The 14,518-nt window shown below is 43.5% G+C and overlaps 1 protein-coding gene across 1 annotated transcript; it reads left to right on the top strand.

Moving 5' to 3' along the window:
- Positions 1-701: 701 nt before the first annotated feature.
- Positions 702-3,604, top strand: LOC139182077 (uncharacterized). Its single transcript, XM_070785556.1, has 3 exons — positions 702-1,552; positions 2,312-2,510; positions 3,484-3,604. Exons 1-2 carry the CDS (start codon positions 946-948, stop codon positions 2,467-2,469), a joined length of 765 nt encoding a protein of 254 aa, XP_070641657.1. The 5' UTR covers positions 702-945; the 3' UTR covers positions 2,470-2,510; positions 3,484-3,604.
- The last annotated feature ends 10,914 nt before the right edge of the window (positions 3,605-14,518 follow it).

Raw genomic sequence — 14,518 nt, 5'->3', positions numbered from 1 at the left:
TTTAATTCAGTTTATGTTTTCCAATTTCTCCATCTCTTACCTTTGATGTTCTTTCTCAAGCCTTTATGAAGTTTTTAAAATAAGTGTATCTCTGATGACCTGAGCTGACACAAGGTGGCAACTGGGGATCACACCCAGCATCCCATACCCCAGGGTGCTGCTGCCTATAGGGACATTGCCATTTTGCTTTTGCAATGGTACAATGCAAAGGACAGAGAAGGCAATGGCACCCCACTCCACTACTCTTGCCTGGAAAATCCCATGGACGGAGGAGCCTGGTAGGCTGCAGTCCATGGGGTTGCTAGGATTGGGACACGACTGAGCGACTTCACTCACTTTTCACTCTCATGCATTGGAGGAGGAAATGGCAACCCACTCCAGTACTCTTGCCTGGAGGATCCCAGGGATGGGGGAGCCTCGTGGGCTGCCGTATATGGGGTCGCACAGAGTTGGACACGACTGAAGCGACTTAGCAGCAGCAGCAGCAGCAATGGAAAGGAAGGGACTCCTGTGGGCTCAAAGTATGCCCTGGTGCTGGAAGGCTTGCATGCAATCTGAAAGCCTTGATCACTCATTGGACGGCGGTCATGCCAATCTTTGCCTCCTGGCAATGAGCTTAGAGCTGGCGCTGGAGGAAGTGGTCGGGGTTGACCCTTCCAGCTCCACCTACCGTCGCCAGCCCATCAGGGTCTTTCCCGCCTTGACTGCGGTCAGCTCAGCTTCGGTCTTGGTGGGCCGGTCTGTGGACCACCCCCTCACCATTCCTGTTGTGGGGCCCACACCAGCAACTCGCAGACTCCTGTTCCCTGTGCAGCCGACGTCTCTGCTGTCCCCACCCCCACCCTGCGGTCCCACTGCCAACAGCGCAACACTCAGCCCAGCGGCCGCCATCTTCCCCACAGACCGCACTGCAGGAGGATCACTGTCTGGCACGTCTCTCCTGCCATGTCTGCCACAGAGGAGCACGACTGGATCCCACGTGGCCCGGAGAGAGCTGGTGGTGGGGCGGGCCCCGACCCCAGTCTCCTTGGGGTCCAAGCATCTGCTTGCGAGGGGACGGAAGGAGTCGAGGAGGCCACGGCTCTTCTAGCTTCCCTGGAGGTCTCCAGAGCCCTTCCCGGGGAGCAGGGTTGGCCACAGGCCGCAGTGGAAGAGGAATGTGGTAGAGAGCCGTTAGAGGAGTCGGAGATGGAGGAAGATGTAGAGATGCAGGAGGACAAAGAAGAGGGTGAGATCGATTTCGAGTTGGAGGATGTGGAGGAGGAGGAGCACCTGTCTGGAGAGGGCGAGGAAGAGGAGGATGAGAGTGAGCAGGAGGGTGCGGAAGTGGTTGCAGGCCTTGGATTCTGCATGGATACGTTTGGGCCCCTGTTCCAGGGTCACCTCGACTCCTTTCTACGCAATTTCCGTAACAACAGACATGTCCTGCTCTGGCCTCACGCTGACCGCCTGATGGCCAGGGGCTGCTCCCAGCCACCCTCGGACGCTGGAGAAGGTCTGGTGCCTCCTCAGGAGCAGGAAGACCTGGGAGAGGGAGGCAGAGTCTTGCAGGGTGAGTACCCACTGGAGGGCGATACACCCTGGGAGCTGTGGGATCCTGCGGAGGGGGTTGCATCCTAGAAGAGAAAGGAACCAGCAGTGGAGGCCGAGTTCTGGGCGAGGAAGCCCTGACTGCTGCCTCTGAGACTGGGAGGCTGAGGCCTGTGATCCCGGAGGGGCTGAGGCGGGCAAGTGGTGGCTGAGCCTTCAGGCCCTTGTGGGGCCATTGAGCTCAAAGGCAGGTAGGTCTCTAGCAGTCACACAGTGGGTCAGAACTCTCAAAAACCTCCGGGCACAATTTACACAAGTGGAAGCCCAGTTCTGGAGACCTTCATGGTCTCGAGAAACAGCATGCTGCCTTCTCCCAACCTAGAGGCAAACAAGTGGCATCCCTCCCTGTTGGTCAACGGCTTTAACAAATGTGAATATTCTTGGTAGGAGGATCTGAGAAAACGATGACATAGCACAGGGGCACTTTTCAGCAATTGAGGAATCTGTGAGTGTCCCCATAGAATTTGTCTTTAAGTCAAACAAACATTTTTTTTTCCATTGAAGCTCCGACACACACATACAAAATGGTATCAGTATCAAATGATTCGGATCCCTTCTCCACAGGGGCCAGAAATAATCAGAAAGATCTGTGTACCGATCTACTGGAAAGAGGGGAAAAACATTTGTGAAAATTGTCAAGCAGCAGACATGATGGGGGGCTAGAAATGTATCCAGGTATTATTTGTTGTTTCTTTCATTAAACCTATTTCTCTTCTCTCAGGCCTAGACTCTGCTGCTGGTTTTAAGTTGGGATATTTTCCCTGCCAACTTTTGACCCCAATGTCTGCATCATTCTGCCCTAATGATGAGGGTGAGGATCAGTATGAAAACACTGATGAAGAGGAAGAGGATGGAAATGAAAAACCTGAAGGACTCTAAATGGATGTGGTCTCAGCAAAGAGCAGCTCTGGATAATACAGGTATTGTTGTATAGGCTTTCGTACGACATAACCATTCCTGACACATACCTGTTACTAACAGCTTTATATTTTTAATTTTTCTTCTGTAAAGTAAATAAGAAAATTGTTGAGATTTAATTTTTGAAAAACAGTTTATTTTTAGTAATGTATTCTAGAAAATGTAGGAGGCAGTATGTTCTGAAATGTATTTCATTTATAGCCACAAGTCCTTTGTCCTGTAGCTTTAAGTCTAGTATAGTTGGTGAATTTATCAGACCTGGAAATGGAGACCAGTGCTTGTTTAGAGAATAGTCACCAGAAGCAGCAGCTAAAGTGACTAGGCCATGCATTAGCTGTGTCATCATCACCTGGCCACAGAATTGTAGTCTCGTGTACTGACGATGACTTTGAGAAAGCGATTCCTTACAAAGTAGTAAGATGTTAAGGGTTTCAAGAGAACTGCATTTCAGGATTAATTCACAAATATTAGTTCAATTTATATTTTTTTATTCAAAAGAAAAGAAAACTAATCTCAGTATTATTTTTGGTTGTCACTGAAGTGGTAATTATATCTTTGTTTCTCTTTCCTCTATTCATTCATCTTTTAGTCTCTCTCACTCACTGTCTCACTCTTTCTTAGTTTTCATGCATGTGGATGTTTGATAAAGCCTCATCCTCGTTTTACACATGTGGAAACTGAAGGTCTGGAAATATAAGGGATTGATGATTTGTGCAAGGGAACACTAGTTTTTTAGGGGGAATGACTTATTTAAATCACAGTGTGGCCTTTCAAGGAATCAGCAAGCATTTATAGTGGTGGGCAAGAGGGAGATAAGTATTGCATGAGCAATGATGTGCACCCTGATCACCAAGGGTCTGGGTTACAAGAAGAAAACATTAAGAAAATAGATGTACATAGTGTTGACTCATATTTAGAAAGTCACTGCATGTTATTGAGGTACAATTGTTAACTGGCTCTTATTTCCTCCTACAGTGGGAAGGCATAGAAAAAGCAGACAGCAAAAGAAAAGATGAATCTGTTCTTCATGGATATTCTTGTTTACATTAGCCTGAAATTCTAATTTTGTTTCAAAGTTTCAATGCCCCAAAGTGATACTAACTACTGACATCTGACTTTACTCTTACCTTTTACAGATAATTTGATAGTATTGTTCACATTGGAAATAAAAGCTTGTTTGAAAGTAATAAGCCGTAGTTGTTTTTTTTTTTTTTTTCACATAAATACCACTGATTCAAATCTATCATTGTTCAATTTATTTTGGCCCACCTTACTGTCACTGAAAGCGATTTCTTTCTGGTATTTGTCAAGCCTGTTTTAAATCCTTTTATTGCAGCCCCAAATAAATTAAAATATAAGATTGTAAATAATTTGTGGGATGGTGCCCTAGCCTCTACTATATTTTATTGAAAGGAACTGATGGATGACCTAGCTTCCCTGGAACAGCAGCATCAGCATCAGCTGGAAACTTGTTTGCAATGCACATTCTCAGACCCTGCTCCAGACCTACTGAGTTGGAAATTCTGAGGGTAGGCCGCTAGCCATCAGGGTTTTACAGTCCTCCAGCTGCTACTGAAGCACATTGAAGTTTCAGAACCACTGCTTTAGAGCAGTGGGGGAAAGGTTTGCTACACCCACTGCAGGATCATCCTTAACTCACTGACTTGGTACTGTTGCAGGTAAACTAAACAGGGTGGTAAGATCTGGACTTAGGAAGACACTAGAATTCTCAGGGGCTTGAGACACAAAGAGGGGTGTGTTAGTGTCCTAAGGTTACCGTAACAAATTGCCACAAACCAGATGGCTTAAAACAACAGAAATACATTCTCAGTTCTGGAGGCCAGAAGTCTGAGGTCAAGGTATCAGCAAGGGTGGTCCCTTCCAGAGGCTCTGAGGGAGAATCTGTTTCATGCCTCTCTCCTAATTTCTGGTGGTTGCTGTCAGTCGTTGGCATTTCCATCGTCACATAGCGTTTTCCCCTGTCTGTTTCTTTGTCCTTTCTCTTCTCATAAGGATATCAGTCATACTGAATTAAAGACCCACCCTAATCCAGTATGACCTCATCTTAACTGTTAACACCTGCAAATATCCTAGTTCCAAAGAATGTCACATTTACAGGTTCAAGGGGTAAAACTTCAACATATCTTTTTAGGGGGACAAAATACAGCTTATAGCATGGGGCAAAGATTCAGGGGTGGAAGCGACAGATAGATAAAGGGTAAAGGGTACCCTTCTGAAAGGGTAAAGGCATTATGATACCATACATATGTGAAGTTTAAAAAGATGCAACAGTTCTTATATTGATTATAGGTTCATATATTTGTAGTAAAAGGTATACATAGGAGTGATGCATACATATGTAGCATGCAGAAAGGTGTGTATGAAAACAATAACCTTATTTAGGACAGTGGTTAAATCTTATTCAATAGAGGGAGAATTCAACTGGGGAGAGGTATAATGGGTTTAAATTTTATTTGTAATCTTTTGTTTTTAAGATGAGCGATGTTTGCATGGGTGTAGTAATCTCTGTACCTTTGTCTAGGTCTGAAATATCGCCTCTAAAGAAAATTGAAAGGCAAAATGGGCCTAATATCTGGAACTTACTGAAGGAAAACTGTAAAGTGCTATTTGAGCAGAGTAGAGAGGATCAGAGGAGAGTACCAGGGGTTTGGGGTAGAAGGCCTTATTTCTGTATTTAGTTCAGGCCACTTGAATGCTCGCTAGTTAGCAGCAATACCTTTTCCTATTTTCTGTGCTAGTTCATCTCATATCCTTGAGTATATGAACATTATTTATTAATGTTACTCCCCGACTCCCTAAAGTGTGAGCTTCTGAACTTATAGGCTTCTATTCGTCTCTTCTAAAGCATTGTAGTTTCTTCTTCATAGGTGCTTGATAAGGTTTGTTAAAGTGAAGTTAGTATAAGGTATCCACAGCCCTTTTCCATGACTCTGGTTTTGTCATTTAAAAATGTATTATCACAGAGTATTACTTACGGCTAGAACAAAGAAAAAAGGCACAAGACCTTTTTTCATTGTTGTTTAATGAAGTAACAGTCCAAGTAGAAATTTATCCATGTAGTGTCACTTGAAAGGCTTCAGATTGGTTGTTTGGCTCTTGCCTTTCTAGGAGTGTGTGTGTGTGTGTGTGTGTGTGTGTGTGTGTGAGTGTGTATTTCTGTGCTAATATAGTTAATGTAATGTAATTCAGTCGTGTCCAGCTCTTTGCAACCCTGTGGACTGTAGGCCTCCAGGCTCCTCTGTCCATAGGAGTGTCTCACTGGCCCATTCAGAATACTGGAATGAGTTGTCATTTCCTCTTGAAGGGGATCTTCCCGAGCCAGGGATTGAACCTGCATCTCATGGGTCTCCTGCATTGCAGGCAATTGCTTAACACTGAGCCACCCATGTATAGCCGTAGTTAATATGAAAGGCCCTTATGTGGGCTTCAGAATTTTTGGAGGTTCACTATAAACAAAAAACACCTCTTTTTGAGATAAGCCTTTTTTGGTGCGTACTCTTGAGTCCGTGTCCCTGCCTCTCATTATGGTCCAGGTACCTAGGGCCCTGAATTTACTCCCCAAGTGGCCCCATGTCCCCAGCCCCAAGAGGCATGTGTGTTCCTCTTCACTGAGTCTGTGCTTCTAAGGGTTGAGTGGCACAGTCAGTGCTATACTCTCAGGACTGAGAGGAATCTAAGAGGTGGTGGCTTTGTATACAGGCAACAGGACAAGTGGGCCACATTATCCACATAGATGTACGTGACGCCTCTCATGGTGAGGGAGGAACCTCAGCCTTGCTTCACTGAAGGTTGCTGAAGCTCTAACATATCGGGCTTCTCTGGGTCTCTGAGAGATGGTCCCTAAATCAGGTCAGGGACAAACCCTTTCCTGTTACTCTGGGTGTTTGTGGGTTTCCCTATTTTCACATGTATTGAATATATTCTCACTGAGTCCTTCAACCTTGAAAATTTGGGGCTTCTTTAGGATAAGACCTGTCTTGTACCTATCTGTCTCAGCCAGGAAAGGTTAGGCTGTTTTGATATTTTCCTTGGTTATGGCTCCATGTTCTCAAAGGATGTGATCCAAAACTCTCCTTTATTCCACTGCCTGGGAGATTACCATTGGGAGAAAAAGAAACGGGTATGGTGGGTGCCAGAGATGGAAACGATTTTCTGTTACCACTTAGGGATATTTTAATGATACTACAGTTAGTGATGAAGAATCACTGTCCTCTAAGCCCCCTATTTTCAGATGCTTGTAACTCCAAGGAATACAAAGGAGTACACATTCAAAACTCTAACATGGCAGGACTCTTGGAAAATGATGTTTTGTGAAATGTGGTATTCTTAAGTCCTCTGTGATATGAATCACATAGTATTATAGCATAGCTTTTGAGGCATGAAATTTACATTTCGTAGAAGTCTAAGCAATGGTTTATGTGTGCTTAGATGAGGAATTGATCTCATCACCAAATCCATGAAGAAAATCAGTTTAAAACTATTCTAAGAGGCACCTAAAACTTAGCTCTTTTTCTCTCCCTCTCTTTCAATTTGTTATTTACTCCAGTGCCTTTATTTCCATTTCCCACCATATTTTAGTCCCCATCAGTTCCTTATAAATTATGAACTATTTCGTATATACAGAAGATAATACAGCATATATGTAAGGTATATTGTAATAATATAAAAACCTGTTTACCCATCACACAGCTTGAAAATTAGAACATAGCCAATGCTTCTGAATCTTACCTGTGTCCTCCATGATTCAGTTTCTCATTCCTTCCCAGAGGTAACAACTATCCTGAACTTTATTAATAATTCACTTATTTATACATTCCCTGCATGGAAATGTTCCTTCAAATTACATTATTTCTTGTCCATTTTGGAGTGTATGCAAATATACTTATACTAGATGTATTACTTGTGTTTCTCCCCTCCCCCATCACCCTGTGTTTGTGAGATTTATGTATATTGATGTGTACAACTTATAAGTCAGTTTTCATTGCTGTACAGTTATCCATCATATGAAAATCCCACAATGTGTCTATTTCCTGTTTGTGGACATATGGGTTGTTTTCATTTTTATCTTTTTGCAAATCATTGTGCAGTGAACTTTCTCGTTCATATCCCCTGATGCCCATCCACGAGAGTTTCTCTAGATTCTCAGTTGAGGGCAATTTTATACACAATTGCCCCCAACCAAGGAACATTTGATAATGTCTGGAAACATCTTTGGTTGTCATAAGCGAGGATGTGCTCCTGGCATCTAGTGGGTAGAGGCCAGAGACACTGCTAAGCACCCTACAATGGACAGGACAGTCCACAACGCAGCATTGTCTCTTCCAAAATGTCAACAGTTGAGAAGCCCTGATCTCCAGTACATTCATAGACATGAAAGTCCTGGATCATAGTGTGTGCCCACGTTCTGTTGCAGGGAAAAGCCAGTTCTGACCCCATGTTGGAACTGTTACTTTGACTTGTTTTTCATTGCTTTTGTTATAGTCATACACAATGGCTGCCTCAGAGAATCCTGCCCCTCTGCCTAACTGTTAAACTAAACTGCTTTTGTTCAAGACCCTATCCACATGCGGATGACTGAAAGGAAGAAGTTAAACATCTCCTTCCCGAGGCCTGCCATTCTAAGAGATATTTACAACATTTATGGGCTTTTCACTTTGTTTCCTCACCTCCTCCCACCTGATCTATAAAGGAATCTTGTATCCAGACCCTGATAAGATGGTTATTTTGAGACATTAGTCGGCCATCTGATAGGTCAGATGGCTTTCCAGATAAAATGGTATTCCTTGCCTCAACACCTTATCTCTGATTCGTTAGCCCATCGTGCAGGGAGCAGAGCAAGCTTGGGCTCAGGAACAGTTCAACTGTACCTGTTGTTGATTAGTCGTTAAGTCATGTCCGACTCTTTTGTGACCCCCATATAGTGTAGCCTGCAAGGCTCCCCTGATCATGGAATTTCCCAGGCAAGAATACTGGAGTGGGTTGCCATTTCCTTCTCCAGGGGCTCTTCCTGGCCCAGGGATCAAACTTGCATGTCCTGCATTGGCAGGTGGATTCTTTATTGCTGAGCCAGCAGGGAAGCCCCTCAACTTTACTAGGTAATCTCAAAAATCTTTCAAAATGGTTGTACCGGTTTATATTCCCAAAGCAGGAAATGAGAATTCTACTTGCTCCACATTCTTGCCTACTTAGAGCATAATTACTGTCATTATCTTTTTTAAGTCATAAGTTTTTTGTTTTGTTTTTAATATTTATTTGACTGCGTTGGGTCTTCGTTGTGGCACGTGGGATCTTTGTTTCAGTGCACGTTGTGGCACGTGGGCTCAGTAGTTGCAGCTCTCTAGTTGTGAGACGTGGTCTTAGATGCTCAGCAGCATGTGGGATCTTAATTCCCTGTGCGCATGTATGATTAGTCATTAAGTTGTGTCTGACTCTTTGAGACCCATTGGACTGTAGTCCTCCAGGCTCCTAAATCCCCAAATATTGGGATTCTCCAGGCAATAATACTGGAGTGGGTTGCCATGCCCTCCTCCAGGAGATCTTCCTGACCCAGGACTCGAAGCTGCATCTCCTGTGTCTCCTGCACTGAAGGAGGATTCTTTTTACCCACTCACTAGCTGTTGGGAAAGCACCTTAGTTCCCTGACCAGTGACCAAACCTGCTTTTCCTGCATTGCCAGGCAGGTTCTTAACCATCAACAACCAGGGAAGTCCCAACCATATATACTATATGAGGCCATTGTTAAGGGCCGCCCTGGTGTCAGTCTGTCCTCTGGAGAAGGGAATGGCTAACCACTCCAGCATTCTTGGGGCTTCCTTGGTGGCTCAGATGGTAAAGAATCTGCCTGCAATGCAGGAGATCTGGGTTTGATCCCTGGGTCAGAGAGAACCACTGGAGAAGGGAATAGCAACCTCACTCCAGGATTCTTGCCAGGAGAATTTACAAAATTAAAAACTGGCATGCATAAATAGATGATAAGAGTATACAAAACAACTGGGGGTATGAAGAAAAAGAATGAGAGACTTTTGGGAGGTGGTCACTTTTATTTAACTCAGGTATTTACAATTTAAAGAACTATTTTCCTGAATAATACCACATAACTGGCATAATCAGGAGGGTGGGAAGCGAGGAAGCCACTGGACTACTCTGTTTCTGCTGAGACCATCACAGATTTTGGCTGCGAGACCACACTGACTCCTTCTCCATCTATACAGTCAAAGTAGATGTCTCATGCCTTGCCTTTTGATACCCACAAAGCTAGGAACTGTACCCTGGGACCTCTATTGTCACTGATGCAAAAGAATGAAATTTTATGAGCCCACGCTCACTAACAGAAAACAGAAACCACAGGAGAAGCGCGGACTACACCTCACTTCTCCTTCCAAGTCTCATGGATGTTTCTTATCTACTTGGAAGAAGCTTCTATTCGTGGAATCCAGGCCATCCAGGCAAGACTTCAGAAAAGGTGGACTTGGTTTCCAACTTCTATCAAGACTTACCTGCTGTAATTGGGATTGGGATGGAGTCAGGTGAGCTAATCTATGACATTTGCCGCAGGATGTAAAACTGAAGGTGGAGATGCCAGTTTGGAGGCTATTGTAGTAGTCCACCTGAGAGATGATGGCGTCTTGGATCAGGGTGACAAAAGCAAAGGTAGTTAGGAAGTGGTTGGATTTACGTTTTACTCAGAAAACAGGACTCGCCTGTACATTATGGCAGGGTTCAGGGAAAGATAAAAAAGTCTGAGGATTAATACTTCCTTTCACTCCTGTCCTAGACATCCAGTTTTCTTTGCAAACCCTCAAGCCTGGTCTAGGAGCCCGTCTGATGTATATAACCATATCATGTGTTTGGGAATTCTTTGTTTCATCATCTGTATTTCTACTACACAGTCATTTCCCCAGGGGTCGATGTATGTGTGGCTGTGCGTGGCACAGTGGCTGGCATGGTGCTCTCTCAATAAATACTGTTATAATGATGAATGAAGGAATGCTGGATCACTATGAGTTCATCGGCTCAGTGATGGTGAATTTCTCTGTATTAAGGGGCCCTATGACTCCTTGCTTATTTCCAGTGTTGCCAGGTGGGGCTACATCTTCTAGTGTGCGTTGTGAACACATTTTAGTAGTCAAAAACTGAGATCCAAACCCAAGTAACGGGCGTGCAATTGAGGCTTATTCCCGCCAATTCACATTATGTTCAGCTAAATTTCCCTTTTGCTCTCCATGAGAGTGATTGCCCTAAGCCCACTTATGCCTCATTATAGTAAATCAGAACCCCAGAGAAAATTCTTTTTCTTTTGTCCTGTGCTCCATTGCGAAGAAGAGCATGTCCACATGAATATCTAGACAAAGCTGCTGACAGAAAGGTATAACTGCTGAAGCTGCTGCTATAGGAAATATTTGAGAGTCTCATTGAAAAGGAAAGCAGAAACATTAACTTGATATGGACTAAGAGCTTTGAATAATGTTATATGTGTAAGCCTTTAAATTCTGTGATGACAATAAAACACTAAGTCTAGTCATTCCAAATTATAAAGTAAGGCAATAAGCTGGTTCCATGTAACTTAAGGGTTTACCACCCCTACTGAGTACGCCAGAATCTACACTTCAGGTCTCCCAAAGAAAAGCCATCATGAACGATCAGTTGCTGTGTACATTGTCACTTCTAAATTAATGGGATAGCAGCACGTTTAAAATGAATTTATTGTGATTCAGTGAGGGTAGTAGTTTGTATATATATTAAGCCCCTGCATATGAATGTGTTCCATTCTGAGAGTGCTTTCAGAAGTCCAATGTATTTGTTAAGTTCAACAAAGTTAACCTAGATACACAATTAACACTACCGGCTATATAGTACTATTGTAATAGATTTATAATACTTTACACATGCTGCAGCTGCTGCTGCTACGTCGCTTCAGTCGTGTCCGACGCTGTGCAACCCCACAGACGGCAGCCCACCAGGCTCCCCCGTCCCTGGGGTTCTCCAGGCAAGAACACTGGAGTGGGTTGCCATTTCCTACTCCATTACACATGACTAATACATAAACAAACAAACACAGAAAATAATGAAAACTTTTTTAATCTTAGAATACACTGCCTTGAAAAGTATACTAGTACAGTATAACAGGGGCTGGCATCGAATGAACAGGCAAGAAGAGTTACTGACTGGAGGAGGGAAAGGAAGTGGGAGATGGTATGGCTGGAAGATTGCCAGCCATAGGAGATGGAGGGAAAGCCGCAATTTTTGCATCTTTGAAAGCTCACAAGTTGAAGATTCGCACATGGGAACTCACTGTATTCCTTGGGGCTCTAAAGCCTTCCTGGAGCCTGTGTCAGAAAGAGCCTTTTCTGATCTCCTGGATTCCAGGAGCTTCTGACTGAGGCAGACACATTTGGAACATATCCTAGGCTCTAACTCCCCCTGGACTGCATTTTCCAACCCTTCTGTACACCACAACCTCCCCTCAGTCAGAGTTACAAAACTCATCTCAGGAACTATGGATAAGGTCAAGTGGCTCCCATGACCTATGTTTTGTCTTCTAATTGGCTTCAGTGATCCATGTTTTTCCTTCTCATATGTCCTATCAACTGGCCAGAAGAAAAAGCCCACTTAACTCCAGAGTATCTTCCATTTTTTGAGCACTGATTGTATATCTGGCAAGAATAATTTCAGTGCTTTCCATGAATTAACTCATCGTATCCTACATGGAAGTCTTATTACTATCTTACTCTGGAGATGAGGAAACTGAGGCAAAGCAAAGCTGTGTAAGTTGCTTAAGATTCCACAGCTAGTGAGTGGCACAGGTGAAATTCAAACCCAGCCAGTCTCGCTTCAGAGTCTAAGCTCTGACTTCTGCTACATCATCTCCCCTCTTGGATGGAAAATGTGAGGAATAATACCTATCTTAGAGAGCTGAAGTGAGAATTAAATGATTACTATTAATTCTGTGCAGGAGGGTGGCCACTTTCTGATCAGTGGGCTGGGACAGAGAGTATACTTTGTAATGAAGATCCACACATAATCCTCAGACCAAAATAACCATTTTTGTTTATTTTTAATGAATTTAAAGTGAAGTTCTACATGAGAAAGGTATCATATTAGTTCATTTCATTGGAAAGAAGCTCTCTGATCTTCAAATACGTTTGCATGAAGAAGAACACTAGTAACGTCATTCTACTTCAATAACTACACTAGTCTTTGACTGTGTGGATCACAACAAACTGTGGAAAACTCTTAAAGAGATGGGAATATCAGACCACTTTACCTGCCTCCTGAGAAATGTGTATGGAGGTCAAGAAGCAACAGTTAGAACCGGACATGGAACAGTGGACTGGTTCCAAATTGGGAAAGGAGTATGTCAAGGCTGTAAGTTGTCGCATTGCTTATTTAACTTATGTGCAGAGTATATCACGTGAAATTCCGGGCTGGATGAAGATCAAGTTGGAATCAAAATTGCCGGGAGAAATATCCATAACCTGAGATATGCAGATGACACCACACTTAGGGCAGAATGCAAAGTGGAACTGAAGAGCCTCTTGATGAAAGTGAAAGAGGAGAGTGAAAAAGTTGGCTTAGAATTCAACACTCAAAAAACTAAGACCTTGGCATTTGGTCCCATCACTTAATGGCAAATAGATGGGGAACCAATGGAAACGGTGACAGATTTATTTTCTTGGGCTCCAAAATCACTGCAGATGGTGAGTACAGCCATGAAATTAAAAGATGCTTGCTCCTTGGAAGAAAAGCTATGACAAACCTAGACAGTGAATTAAACAGCTGAGACATTACTTTGATGACAAAAGTCCATATAGTCAAAGTTTTTCCAGTTTTTGGACCATAAAGGAGGCTGAGAGCCAAAGAATCCATGCATTCTAACTGCGTTGTTGGAGAACACTCTTGAGTGTCCCCTGGACTGCAAGGAAAACAAACCAGTCAATGCTAAAGGAAATCAACCCTGAATGTTCACTGGAAGGACTGATCCTGAAACTGAAGCTCCGATATTTTGGCCACCTCATGCGAAAAGCCAACCCACTGGAATAGACTCTGATGCTGGGAAAGATAGAAGGCAGGAGGAGAAGGGGACAACAGAGGATGACATGGTTGGATGGCATCACCAACTCTATGGACATGAGTTTGAGCAACTCTGAGAGATCGTGAAGGAAAGGGAAGCCTGGGGTGCTGCAGTCCATGGGATTGCAAAAAGTCAGACACAACTGAGGGGCAGAACAACTGAACAACAGCAAATAGCTATAAAAAAGTGTCTGAAAGTTCCTGAAAAAGGTAAAAGCCTTATGGTTGTCTCATCAATTCCACTATTAGCTATATAAGCCAAAGAATTAGAAGTATTTGTTCAAACAAAAGGTAACAAAAAGTTCTATCCCCATGTTCATAACAGCCCTAACCGAAATGGGAACCCAAATGGGAAACACCCCAAGGATCCACCAACTTGTCCTCAACTTGTCTCACATTCATAAACAAAAGTGACCCTCTGTACCCGGGCATAGCATTCAGCCGCAAAAAGGAATGAGAGAGGCCAGACACAAAAGGTCACATATTGTAGGATTTTATTTTTCTCAGCTACCTAGAAAATGTAAGTTCATAGAGGTAAACAGAAGATTAGTAGTTATCAGAGCCTGGTTGCAGCAAGGGGGAAATGGAAAAGGAGTGATTACTGGCATGGGGTTTCCTTTAGGAGTGATGATTTATTTAGGCACAACAGAGAGAATGGCTGAGAAGCATTGTGAACGTACTAAATGCCTGTGACATTCACCACAATAGTGCAATAATATTTTTAAACACAAAAAGTGCTTATTGGCTTAAGACTTCTGCAAATAGATTGGGAATTGACTTCAACAAATGCTGGGCTTCCTTTGTGGCTCAGCTGGTAAAGAATCCTCCTGCAATGTGGGAGACCTGGGTCAGATCCCTGGATTTGGAAGATCCACTGGAGAAGGGAATGGCTACCCACTCCAGTACTCTAGCCCAGAGA

Source organism: Bos indicus, unplaced genomic scaffold (assembly GCF_029378745.1).
Source record: "Bos indicus isolate NIAB-ARS_2022 breed Sahiwal x Tharparkar unplaced genomic scaffold, NIAB-ARS_B.indTharparkar_mat_pri_1.0 scaffold_76, whole genome shotgun sequence".
Lineage (NCBI taxonomy): Eukaryota > Metazoa > Chordata > Mammalia > Artiodactyla > Bovidae > Bos > Bos indicus.
Note: the sequence above shows the minus strand (reverse complement) of the source record. Positions and strands in the feature narration are given on the sequence as shown.